We start from the raw sequence: 13,451 nt of genomic DNA on the forward strand, positions 1-13,451 counted from the left end.
TAGATTGCAGCCTTAGAGGTTGCTTACAAAACTTTTCATTACTGTGTGAGATGTTTATAATGAAACACTGATGGAAGGCCCTTAAGAAGAGTGACCTGGTTTTGCTACCCTACCCACTGCTGATGAGTGACATCTTGTGCCCAGAGTTCTGCTTTAAGAACAGTCAAACAAGGTGCACATGCAGACATTTGAGGCAAATTTTGTCTTTGTTCTGTTTTTCTCCTAGTACCATGAGCTCACGACACTCTGCCAGCCCGGTTGTTTTTACCAGTGCCAGAAGCTCACCTAAAGAAGAGCTTCACTCTGCTACTTCTCCCCAGCTCGCACCTTCTTTCTCCTCCTCCTCCTCCTCATCTGGTCCTAGGACTTTCTACCCTCGCCAGGGTGCTACTAGCAAGTATCTGATCGGATGGAAAAAGCCAGAAGGGACAATAAACTCAGTGGGGTTTATGGACTCAAGAAAGTAAGACTCCTTTTTTGGTTCTTTCGTTTGGTTATTTGCTTTAATTGTAAAGCAGCATTGGGATCTGTGATGCTTTTCTGTATTCTAGAGCTCAAGACTTCAGTCGTCTTCTCTGGAGCTTAATCTCTAATCTAGAGTTCTGCAGTTACGCTTAAATATTTGATAGTTGGCTAATCTCATACCCCGTTAACTTGTAAAAGATATTTTTGTAATCATTTCTAGAGAGCTGTATGGATTTCAGTCCCATTAAAGCATCTCCTTTCCTTGTGACTTCGTAAAGGTGACTCGAAATGCTATTTGAGCAAATATGAAAAAGCCAGTTAACACAGAGCCTGAGTTTTCCTTAAGCCTCTCCTCCATGTAGCAGTACCAAGCACGCTGTGCATTTGCTCTGTGGCACTCCATGTTCCCTTTCTGAGGTTGCTGCCAGTCTCCAGTGTAACTGGCTTTAAAGCAAGCCAAGATCTCTCTGTTACAATATGCAACCATCTCGTTTGGAAGAGAAATTGAGAAGCGGCTTATTCGCGAAAATATTGCTCCTTTAAGTTTAGCATGACTTGGAAAGCAAGTGATTTAGAAAGCCCATTTCAGAGTAATTTATTCAATTCTTCATGATTTTTATTGAGTCCAGGACAGTATCTCTAGATGATCTCGATAACTGAGATGGTGAAGCATGGTGAATATTGCATTATAAAAAGCCAGTTAGAAGATTAAAAAACACTTAATGATTTGCTGCTTTTGGGCTCACTGAAGACACTTGTATTTTCTAGTTTTGTACAGAATATACGTTATTTTAATAGATTCACTCCCTTACTGGGAAAATGTATTGTGATAACCTTTGGGTGTGTTGTTCGTTGATTTTTTTAACAGGTTTATTGCTTCAGCAGGTATTCATTAGGATGAGGCTCTGCTGTATTAGTGAAACTCCTTCCTCCGTGCCCCATACCTAGGTTTCAATTTGAAAATCTTCAGGCTGCTATAACTGTTGTTTCATTCATGCCTCTTGCCCGGGGCTTTGAGACCTGAACACGTCTGTTCCCTTTCATTTCAGGCGTCACCAGAGCGATGGCAGTGAAATGGCCCACCCTCGGCTGCGGGCTTCAGCAAGAGATCTACGAGCATCACCAAAACGAGCATCCAAGTCCACTGTTGAAGAAGAGCTGAAGAAATTGATAGATCTCGATAGCCCAACACCTGAATCCCAGAAGAATTTTAAGGTATGTTAAAGAGAGGATCTGTCATCTGGCTATGTCTTGTCACAGTTCAGTGAAATCTGAGGGTATTTGAAGAGCAACGCACAGGTCCTCTTCTGATCCAGGTCCTAGCTGTGTTGTTACACAATAGAAATGTGTAAAGTCACGCTTTGTAAGAATTTGAAGGTTGAATTCATTGCTGCCTAGGCGACTAATACAGCAAACGCATCAGAATTTGGGAAAGGATGAAGGCCATAAACTGCTAAAATTGTTGTGTCGAAAATGCTGAGGGCTTTCTAAACAGCCAAAGCTGAAGCGTTCATTCAGCAGAGCTTACTCAGTTGGCCTTTGCATTGGACTCAAGAGTTTCTCAGGATCTTTATTTATTCTTACCTATAGCAGGAAAATAAAATGCAAGGCATTCCTTGAAGTCTCATCATGGTCAGAAAGTTACCTGTTTGTCACACTTACCAACTGGAGAAATACTTTTGGGGAATGCTTTCGTTATTGTAGTCACTGCTATATTATTACAGCTTTGCATGCAAATTTAAAGAAACTGGTTTACCAAATTGCCAAGAACATTGAGGACTGCTGGCTCCTGGGAAATGCTGTAGTGTTGTCGTACGGATTTGAATCGCTCTTCCCTGATTGCATCGCTGGGCAGTGACTTGTTGGCAGCATTGAAACTCCTTGAACAAAGCATGGGTTTATGTCCTTCGAATTCTGTCCCTTCTAATACTGAACAAGGACCAAGAACGCTCCCTAAACTTAAGCAAATATCTGTACAGAATAGTTAGAAACATTTCCTGACGTGTTTCAAAGTGTGTATAATAACACAAGTGCATGTATTCATTTGAAAAATCCATCGTTTTGAAGAGAACGTCTTGATTCCTACAGTCCCCGTGTACACTCTGTGCTTAACAGCTCAGGCTCATCACCTAGAGCCGAAATGGTTTCCACAGCAACCATGCAGAACAGAGTGCTGCAGCTTCTTTCTTTGCTTGTAAAAACCCAGAGTGGCTTATTAAAACTTGGAAGTGCTAGGTTCTGTACACAGACTGCTTCAGATGTCACCTCTGAGGCTGGAGAAAAACAAACAGCTCGCCAATGGCAAGATATCTTTTTTATGAGGTTTGTGGTAGTTCTGAGGGGAGTGGGATGTGGGTGGGATGTGGGTGAGGAAAACATCTCCTGTTGGTGGTTCTGCTTTGGGTTAGAGAGTCAAGTCTTACCCTGGTCTTTATTTCCTGTGACAAGTGTGTTAACTCACGTTGCACTTCTGATAAATTTCAGCGAGTTACTAACATTTTATCACACCAATAAATCAAAACTTTGCCACTTTAAAGTAACTGTCAGTTCTGCCCACTGCATGATTTATATTTCATCTTACAAAACAGTTGCTCATACAGCATAAATTTTATTGACAGTTAAAAAAAAAAAGATAAAAAGAATGATAATGCCCTTCACAAAGACCAAAAATCTTCCTCCTTCCTGTCTGCTGGCTGCCAAAGGCTTTCTTTGCCAGCAGAATTTTTTCTAGGCTGTGATTTTGTCTTCTGCATCTTTTTATTATGCTTCCAGCCTTCCTTATCTCCTTACCTACTCCTTATGCATGACATTTTCTCAGGGAAGTCACCCTTCTTTTCTTCTCCTCCCTCTGCTCTGTTACCTGAAGACAATTCCTACTCCTATTGCCTCTGTTCCGACTCCATCAGATGTTCATATCTGTGCAGCCTTTTAATCTCCAGGCCTGATAATAACTGGCAGATCCAGCTCCTAATTCTTTAACACTAAATGACTACGTGACCCTTGAGTAAGCACTGCTTCACTTAGCAGCTCGCTCTTTTCGTTTGCCACTCCAGGATCAGGACTGGAAGGTTTCCCTGAATCATAACATGAACCTGCTGAGTGAGCTTTTAAATTTCGGAATAAAATAGCAGCTTGTCCCTCAGCGTAACATGGTGACAACTGTGTACCAGAGGCTGTCACTTCTGTACCGTTAACTGTAGATGCAGGGGTCATGCTGTGATGGGCAAGTCCTGAGGGAGGCAGCGCAGAAGGGAGAAGCTGACGTAATAGAAACTTGGCTCGGCACACGGCTTCTCTTTCCTTCCTTGTCTTTTGAAGGTAGCAGGGTTTTGAAAGTAATCTTAATTTTTTTCTGATCCTTAATCATAAAACCAAAACGCGCAGCTGTCTTTTAATATTAAAATTTGTAATCTTTTGGAAAAAACCATGACAGATTGTCTTCCACTGTACAGTACCAATAGTCCCACATCCATGCTCTTCTTCCACCTTGTGGTGTAGGATTTTGATCACAGGAATAGAGTATCGTCTGTTTAAACACTTTTTTTCCTATTTTTTCCATGTAAATGAGCAACTCTGTTTAATCACACTCCTGGAAATCGTATTACCTCCTCTTTTTAGTAGGGCAGAGAGGTTCTCCTGCCCCTCTGCTCTGCCCTGCTCACACCACAGCTGCAATCTTGTGTCCAGTTCTGGTCCTCAGGTCCAGAAGGACAGGAACTGCTTGAAAGAGTCCAGCAGGGCCACAAAGATGCTGGAGGGAGTGGAGCATCTCCTGCTGAGGAGCGGCTGAGGGAGCTGGGGCTCTTGAGCTTGGAGCAGAGGAGACTGAGGGGTGCCCTCATTCCTGGGGATCCATTTGGAAAGGGCAGTGTCAGGAGGAAGGAGCCAGGCTCTGCTCTGGGATGTCCAATGCCAGGACAAGGGGCAGTGGTCCCAAGCTGGAGCACAGGAGGTTCAAGCTGAAGATGAGGACAAACTTTGTGAGTGTGAGGGTTCTGGAGCATGGCCCAGGCTGCCCACAGAGGTTGTGGAGTCTCCTTGTCTGCAGACACCCAAAGCCCTGGCCGTGTTCCTGTGTGACTGCTCTGGTGATCCTGCTCTGGCAGGGGTTGCACTGGGGGAGCTTTCCAGGTCCCTTCAACTCCTCATATTCTGTGATTTCTGTGATTTCTCTTTGTTTCTACTTGCTTACAGATCAAATGAGGGTGGTGAGGTCTTCCTTTCTGTTTGCCATTTCTCCATGAAAGCCTCTGAACCAAATTTCAACCAAACCATAAAGAAATGCTATGTCTTGGAGATAGTTACAGGTTGCTACAGGTTTCATGAAAGTCAGTATCTGTGCTGATGGGAATGGTTTTGTGTTTGTTGATAGCAGCTCGCTGGCACTGGCCAGAGGGTTCATAACTCCAGGCCATCCACAGCTGATGGATGGAGGAAGCTGGGGTGATGGTGGGGGTGAGGCACACGTTCTCTTACTCATGGGACTGTTTACTTCATTTTTATTCAAATCCTGAAGAATCAGAGCCGTGGTGGGCATTCCTTGTTGCTCAGCAATGTGAGGCTGTATTAATTAATTGGCATTTGCTGGTGCTCTGCCTGCAGGAAGGCAGCCTCCTCCGGGCAGAGGGAGAGCTCTGGTTTACGCAGTGTTCACTCTGTTTCTGTACACGTTATTTCTGCTGCTCCTCAGCTCTAGAGTCCACGAGGGCTGTTGGAGATTTCCACTTCAGGAGAAGTGTGAAGGGTATTTAAAAGGTAGAAGGTGAGACAGGCTAAAAAAGTTACCTGGTTGTAATCCTCATAGCAGATTCCTTTAGGTCTTTTCCTGTGCGCTCTGAAAAAAATACTATGTTAACATATGTTTTCTTAAAAAGTTTTAAAAACCTATTTCAACATAGACTAGAAGCATTTATTGATTTTTTTTTTTCTCATGTCTTTCTATCTGTTCTTATGAATGTGTAGTCACACACTCTGTCCTGTCAGTCTCCCTTTCCCAGCACTCCTACCACAAGGCGTGCCTTGCAAAGGACTTTGTCAGATGAGAGTATTTACAGTGGCCAAAGGGACCACTTCTTCACCTCGCGAGCCTCGCTCTTGGACCAAGCCATGCCAAATGATGTACTGTTCACCAGCACCTACCCTTCTCTCCCAAAGTCACTGCCGTTACGGAGACCATCGTACACTTTGGGAATGAAGTCACTACATGGTAAGTGCTTCCCATGTTTCTCCTTTCAGAGGAGCCCTTTGTGAACCATGGTAAGGGAAAATGGTTGTTACAGCAATTAGTTGCTTGCATCTAGATCTTGCTAAAATGAGGAAAGTCAAGTCACACGCCTGAAAATATGAAATAGGATGGGATTCCCACCCCCCCACTTCAATATAAGACTGAATAACTTGCAGCTGCCATGTGGATGTGCCAATTTGCCTCATCAGCTACAAGTTTTCATCATTTCTTCCACGAGTCGTCTGGACCAGTTGAACCAATGGGCAAATAAAATGTGTGGTTATCCACCAGTGACAACTTCAGGTGTAAGTTCCTTTAGCGCAGGATTATGAGAACCAAATGCTATTTGGAAAATTGTGTTGTAAATGTGGAAAACTACTGGCGGACATTTGGATGTACAACTACACAAGAGAGCAGCTTTTAAATTTATTCCCCTGCTCTATTCATTTTACAGGTCTTGAGGTACTTGTTTTAGTCACACATCAACAACTACCGAGAAAAAGTTACTTGGTAAACTGCTGTCAAGAAGGCACTCGGCCTTCCCCCATGGGTTTGCTGCAAGTTCTCAGTAGGATTATCTGAGAGGTTGTGTGTGGCTGCACGTGAATGCTTCAGTTGGTGAGAAAGGGAATTTTCACAGGTTCCCGCTGTACCTCATGACTGAATGTGTTTCCCAGAAATAGAGCTAGTTCTCAGTGTGCAATTCTGCAGTGTTTTCTGAAGAAGTACACATCTACTCCGATTTATTCACGCTTTAGTATGTTTGAAGAGGAAAACACAAGGCTATCAATAAACTCAGCTCACTGTAGTGGGCCCTAAGCATGATCTGTATTTAGATGCACAGGACACATTTGACAGCGAAGGCTGCTGAAGAAATCTATTTTAAATTCTTTTCATCTGTCTGGCATCAGTTTGCAGTGTTGAACCTGACATTTTCATGAGCTGTTGTCTATGTAAAACATGTTTCTTGTGTAAGAGGTAGGCAACCGAGCTCTCTTCACTTCTGCTTTTTATATGCACTGAAATAACTTTGCAGACTCGGTTGCACTTGTAACTGGCTGCTGGATTTGGCTTCTGAGGGCTTGGGGTCAGAAGATTAAGGATGCCATCTGAGTGGAAGCAGAAAGCAGCACTCGGTCTCTCTTTGTATAGACGCCTGTATTTCCCCAAAAGAAAACCACAAAACCTTCCGCTGTCACGTTCTCTTCCACACCAAACCCGTTGGTCCTCCTAGCACATAAGCTTTCCACATTTGTCAGCAAGATTTCCCGTTCCCTGTAAGACGTAAGGGCTGCATGATAAAAGGACCAGCTATCTGAGTGACACGTGAATTGTCTCCCCACACACGCTTGCCTTTGCCGAGAGAAGGATTAAGTAGAGCTGGATATTTAATACCACAAGTATTTGTTGGCTTCCAGCTATTCACACTTCTCTTAATTCAAAGATCTTAATAACAAAGAACAGCCGTTCCAGAGCACCTTCATTTGTTTGGAAGAGGGAAAACAGTGAGCTAAATATAATCTTATTTACTCAGCTGTCCTAGTTAACAACCCAACTCACTTTTAAAACAGGTAAGTTTTCAAATGTTTAAGTCTTTTTTCTTCTAGTACTGTGTATCTTGTCCCTAATTGTAAATATTTTCATGTTAACTTACCAAACAACTGCCCTCTCTTGGGGCGATAATACAAGAATCCTCAGTGTCAATATTAAGCTGAACTTATATTTATAAAAAGCAAACACACACAGAGACAGAAGAAAAAGGAAAAAAAAATCAAGATTTTTGAGCAAAACAGTGAATGCAGTGTAACTCCTCTGGTCATTGCTTCCCAGGCAGCAATATTATTTAGCTAAAGTTATTAGAAAGTAATTTTTGTTGTTGAAGTTATATAGTTACTAGACTATCAGGGAAAGAAAAGGCCAAAAATAAGCAACACAACCAGTGACATTTGTGTTCCCATGGCCTCGTGTCCTGCCCATCCCGCTGTCTTTCTGCTCTGGTCCATGTGGGTTCTTCACTAAACCGGGGTTCTCTACAGCTTCCTCCCAGGTGCCCAGTCCCATCTTCTCACCCTCACATCTCTTGTGTTTCTAGTGCCATCTACAAGTTTTTCACAACTCTTACGCCCCGACAGAGGGCATGAGGTGGTTGCTGCTTCTGAGCTTACACATGTGCTGACTGACCAGCAGTGCATGGTTTTTTTGATTGTCCAGCCAATAAACTGAAATAAAGTAGATAATTGTTCATTCATAATTTGGTCTTTCCCTGATTAGTGGCAATAATTCAAGTGTTTCACTTAGCTAGGCACCAGTTTGCACAGAAATTACAGGGAGTTTATATCCTCCTTTCAAGCTTGCCAATGTTTTTTCCATAGCAGGCCCTGTACCAACTTATGGGTGGGTGTGAGTACTTCTCAGTAAAGATCAAGAGGTTTCACTGGACTGCTGAGAGACGTCCAATGCTCTAGAAGTAATTTTAAGGGTTTTCTTGTTCTGATTCATCTTGGTAGGCCTTGGTCTGTTCCCACTGGTTTATGAGATTGTAAAGAGAGGAGGGGAAAAAAGTTTTGTATTTTTACAGGAGCAAATAGGTGCCAGGGAATGGAGAAGCCCCAGCAAGCTGCAGAGCCCTCTGCAGTAGCTCCAGCTTGCGCAGAGGCAGGAGTTGTTGGGCAGAAGAGCATCGTCCTCAGCCCCAGTGCTGGAGGGAGGCAGAGACTGGCTTTTGAAGTGCAAAGTTGCAGACTCAGGCAGGTTAGAAGGGAGCTGGGTGTCCTGGTGAGAAGCCCTGCCTCAGAAAACTGGCGTGTAACAACATGCTGTATCGGGTCAACTGCAGCTGGTCAAACATCCTGCTGAGTCCTGGTTCCAAAATTAAAAATAGGGATGCGTTGGTATTAGGAAAGGAGTTTTTGTTTTGTTTTGTTTCTTCAAATGGAGCTCATGATTTGTTCTGCATTACTCTAGGAGAGTTTTCTGCCTCAGACAGCTCCCTCACTGATATCCAGGAGCAAAGACGGCAGCCCATGCCAGACCCTGGTCTTATGCCATTGCCTGATTCTGCCTCTGATCTGGACTGGTCAAACTTGGTAGATGCTGCCAAAGCTTTTGAAGGTAAGTTTTCAGAATACACCACCTCGAAAGCTGCTCGTGGTGCATGCTTCATTAAGGGAGGGGTTTGGGTTTTTTAATCTTCACTTCTGCTTTTCTTGTTGTTACTGTTTCTACTTAGTCTGAAGCTTTGAAATAGCAACTCAAGCCTTAACAGCTTAAAGCTTTGCATGTAACACTCAGGTACTGTTTCTTCACACTGGAATCCCTCTGTGCCATGGTTTGGCCAAAGCTCTGTGGAACCGGCTACTTTTCATTTGGTGTAGAGCAGTTGCAGACATCACAGCTAGGCTGGAAAAGACATCTGGCACAACAGTGCAGAAGTCAAGTCAAATAGCAGGGGAAAAGCGCATGAGTGCACTAACGGTTGCTTGCTTACTGCACTAGCAAGAGATTTCTGTGGTGCAGCTGAAGTGCGCTGCTGAGGTAATTTGGGAAATACGCCTCCTTGGTTTATACTTTTTCATTGCCATTCATCTCTCTGCATACTCTGAATACGTAGACTTGCACGTAAGTGGTATCTGATCCTGTGGCACTTTCCATCTCCTAGACGCTTAGTAAACTGAAGTCAAGTGTAAGCCTCCTAGGTGTATTTGAATTTAAAATTAAATATGCATCAGCCCAAAGGGAGCTTACCTTACAGTTACTGTGCTGTGATGGAAAAGTCTTCTAGGCGTATTAAACGCAAGTGCATTTTCCTGATCTCTCCATAAATGCTGTGCCACCTTTGTGAAGGTGTTTTCACTGATCCTGAATCTCTTAGACATTATTATGCATGGCTGGAGAAGGCTGTGAAGGCTTTCTTGGCTGCTCTCTGGTAGTAGCCATAGACATCATTAAGACAGTGCGTGCTTAAGCTGGTGTTCAAGATGTTTGTGCTCTGCTCTATTGCCATAGAAATTTGTAGGATTAGCATGTTTCATTTCTGCTCTGCAGTCTTGGGAAAGAGAACTCAAAGTAAGCCTTAGTCCTTAAGAGGAGATAAATTTGTAGTAATCTCTTTTTCACCACCATATAGGGATGAAACCCAGGTTTTAATGCATTTTGCTGTGGTCAGCAATTTGTAGTAGATAAAGTCTTGTACTCCTGTTTCTCTTCAGAAGTGTGAACAAAGTCAGTGTGGTGAAGGTAACAAACTGACAGCTCAGTGAAGAAAAGCTGGGGCACTGTGCTGGCTGGCACCTTCATCTCACCGCTGTAAAAGTATATTCAGATTTGATTGGAGAGGGAACAGCAGTCTGTCCATATAATCCCAGCCTTTAGTCTCTGCCAGGTGCCAGTAGGGATTTACAAGTACCAAGCAGCCCCAATTCTGATTTGTGATCCTGGACACCTCTCTTCTACATCGTTGGTTGGTGTCCTCAGCACAAGCCCCCAAAGTTACAAATAGTGAGATCTGCAGCCGGCCGAAACAAAAGCTGTCTGGATCCCTGACCTACACCAACCATCAGTGTTTTCATTCAAAGGAAAAAGGAGAGGAGCAGAAAAAAAATCATCAGATACCAAGGCACATTTATTTTAGCCTTCTTGAAAGCACCGAATAAAAATTTGCCAAGCAAAAAAAATGACGATACTGTTCTAATACAGTGAGAGAACAGCAGCAGCTGAAATACAGAGAGAGGTTAATTTATTAAACCAAAAAATGTGTATGTTACTGTTTGTGCTAGGACACAGGGGTAGGCAGTAGCTTACAGCCACACCACATGTGATAGTGATTTAGAGATGTGTTAAGACATCTGAGCAGTCACAGGACAAAAAAGCACAGACACAAGGCAGGAAAGAGGTTTCCTGTCTCAATCTGAAAACGTTTTCTGAGGCGTAAGGAAAAAATTTCAAGCTCTGAAAAATTACATTAGTCATTTTACTTTCCACATTTAAATTGTGCACAGTGAGCTTTTCTTCCCTCCAGATAAAGGGATCCTTTATGGAGTGAAGGAAGCTCTGTCTACGGAGTTATTGGGTGGTGTCATGCAGTTGTACCCAGGAAGTTCAGCACAGCTCCTGTTCCAACTTTACTTCTTGTCTCTCTTTGGCCTTGGGTGGACGCTGTGAGTGCCACCAGGGTATCCCTGCTTTGCACTCTAGGATCTCCCTCTTGGAGGGCTGCTTTGCCTGAGGGAGATGCATTATCCACAGAGCACGTACTTGCATGGTGAATCCAGTACAGTGGAGCACCTGGTGCAAACACTTGCAATGCCAGTTTGCTTCTGTCAAGTGGATCTTGGTACGTTGTATCATCACCTTATCTTGCTTGAGACAGGCTTACTGGATTGCTTTGAGATCCTGCAGTGGAGCTGTTGCGCTCTGCATGAACAAATAACCATTACTGCTGCCTTTTCTGGATGTTTGCCTTCCCAGTTCAGCGAGCTTCCTTCTTTGCTGCTGCTGATGAAAATCACAGACCTGTGAGCGCCGCCTCCAGTAGTGATCAGGCTGAGGACCAGCTGACTGCACAGATAAAGCCTTACACAGGGTAAGTAAAGACACCAGCTACGCAGGCCTCCTCAGCCACAAACCGAGAAAAAGAGTAGGGACGTCTTTATTTGGAAGCCGTCTCCAGGCTTTGCAAACTCTTCCCCAGTTGTCATGAAGTGGGAAGTGAAAACAGAAGACTCGTCAGTACAGCTGAACCTTTCTGCAGGTTCTTTGTTGTCTGAGATGTTTGCGAATGTGTCCACAACAATGGTAATTCAAGGCACGTATAATGACTAGAAGTAGAGAGCAGTCGAATGATGGGATGGCTCCAGTTCATCATGAGTTAGGTTTGTTCTGTTGATTAGTGTGCTGCATGTGTTCCATGTGCACTCTGTTAGCTGCTTTTTGTTCATTTAGTGAATTCTTAGTGTACCTGAGTGCATACCTACTTAAAGCCACTTGGTATAGACGAGGCTGTTAGCTGCCCTATGTGGAGATGGTAAATCATCAGTACTGAGTGTTGTTTTCTGCTTTCCACAGTAAAGAATCTCCTCCAACTCTTGCTTCTAAAGTGGACCAACTGGAAGGTTTGCTGAAGATGCTGCAAGAGGATTTACGGAAGGTAAACTTCTAATCTATAGAAAATCTGTAGAATGATTATTTAGTGCTGAGAGGTGGTGCTGGTATCTGTGTAATCCTCCTTTGCCATGCCTGAGCCTGTGACAGTCTCAGCCTTGTATGAGAAGACATTGCTTTACTTCTTTTCTCAGGCTATCCTTCTAATTGTGCAAGGCTAGGGTGGAGTGTCTGAATTTGTAGGCATCGAATTCCTCTGCTTAAATTAGGAAGGTTGATTCTCAGAGTACCTCCGCTCCTAATTCAGGTGACAGTGGGATAGGCTTGAAGTTAGTCCATGTAAATACATCCTGCTGATGTTGGAAAAGGGAGTTATCTAAACGTTACTTCTACTGTGGAAACTTCCTGTACGGTGTTACTGCCTGCTTGCCCCAAGTAGGATCTGCTGTGGTCAGGTGAGAAGTCTCTTAGCTGGGGAACTGTTTGCAGGAATATTTCCTATCCCTTGTTTAGTTAAGCAGCAGCAGTTGTACATACATGTTGTATGTACAGAACAGGGCATGCCCAACTTTATTTTCCCACCCGGGGAGCCAGCTTCTGTGTTACAATTTAATGTAAAGAATTCCTGTCCATTCAAGCAAAAAGTGAGGAATGAAATGTCATAAATGTCCCTTAAAAAGAACAAGACTCATGGTCTCTCTTCAGAGATTCTTGCCTCTCTGTGTAGTTAGGAAGCATGACCTAAAAGTTCCACTAAGATCTGTGTTTCTCCTCATGCCTAAGGAAAAAGAGGACAAGGCCAGTCTTCAGGCTGAAGTGCAACATTTACGGGAAGACAACTTGAGGTTACAGGAGGAATCCCAGAACGCGACTGAGAAACTGAAGAAGTTCACCGAATGGGTTTTCAACACAATTGATATGAACTGAGAACAGCGTACGGGGAAGGAAACTTATCTGTTATGAATATTATTACTGGGACTTAAGCTTTAATGCCACCTTATCATGACATGTGAAAGTATAGTCAGAGCACTTCCCTGTCCTCCATCCTCCAATAACCCTTTTTTGCATCTCTGCGTGCACTCAGAACGATTGCAGATTAACAATCAATGTCTGCCTTTTGTAGAAAAAAAAACACAAAGTAAATAATTTTAAAAAGGTAAAATAAAAGTTTAACTGCTAAAATGTGAATGTCTATTTTTTGCACATTGTCTCTTTACCTGTTATGTACAAAATGATTTGGAGGCTGGATCAGGCTTGCTGTTCCGTCCGCCTCTGTTTCCATTAACTCCTTTCTCTCTGTTTCAGGTAATCTGCTTTTCCTTGCAGCTTTGGCAAATATTATGACATCTAGGAAATTAGAAAGAAATGTTTATTTTACTGCTCTTCTTACGTTGTTTTCTGAAGTATGCCACAGACAAGGGGATGTAATGCAATGTTTTAGGTGTCTCCTTAGCGATTTGCGCTTGATTGCTAGTGCTGCCTTCCCATCCGTTACAGAGAACGCGTGGCCATAGTGTGTGGTACAGGACAACCGCCATCGCAGCGTTTGGAGAGCGACTAGAGAGGTGAGCCATGGGTGAGGGGTATTATCACACATCTGTTGCATTAGCATTCCTGGTAGCCTTTGCTTCCTGTGGAAACGATGGCTGCAAGTCACTTTCTG

The 13,451-nt window shown here is 43.5% G+C and overlaps 1 protein-coding gene across 1 annotated transcript; it reads left to right on the forward strand.

The window, feature by feature from the left end:
• The first annotated feature begins 232 nt into the window (after positions 1 to 232).
• On the forward strand, positions 233 to 12,970 carry LOC104538849 (signal-induced proliferation-associated 1-like protein 1). Its single transcript, XM_010182202.1, has 7 exons — positions 233 to 463; positions 1,515 to 1,680; positions 5,428 to 5,671; positions 8,654 to 8,800; positions 11,156 to 11,270; positions 11,753 to 11,834; positions 12,572 to 12,970. The coding sequence occupies exons 1-7, from the start codon at positions 450 to 452 to the stop codon at positions 12,713 to 12,715; spliced, it is 912 nt and encodes a 303-aa protein (XP_010180504.1). The 5' UTR covers positions 233 to 449; the 3' UTR covers positions 12,716 to 12,970.
• Positions 12,971 to 13,451: the final 481 nt, after the last annotated feature.

The sequence above is a fragment of the Mesitornis unicolor genome, unplaced genomic scaffold (assembly GCF_000695765.1).
Source record: "Mesitornis unicolor isolate BGI_N332 unplaced genomic scaffold, ASM69576v1 scaffold824, whole genome shotgun sequence".
Lineage (NCBI taxonomy): Eukaryota > Metazoa > Chordata > Aves > Mesitornithiformes > Mesitornithidae > Mesitornis > Mesitornis unicolor.

Excerpts from the sequence above, each read along its gene's own strand:
- LOC104538849 (XM_010182202.1), top strand. Across the intron at positions 1,681-5,427 it reads AATCCCAGAAGAATTTTAAG|TCACACACTCTGTCCTGTCA; the intron begins GTATGTTAAAGA and ends ATGAATGTGTAG. Across the intron at positions 5,672-8,653 it reads GGGAATGAAGTCACTACATG|GAGAGTTTTCTGCCTCAGAC; the intron begins GTAAGTGCTTCC and ends GCATTACTCTAG.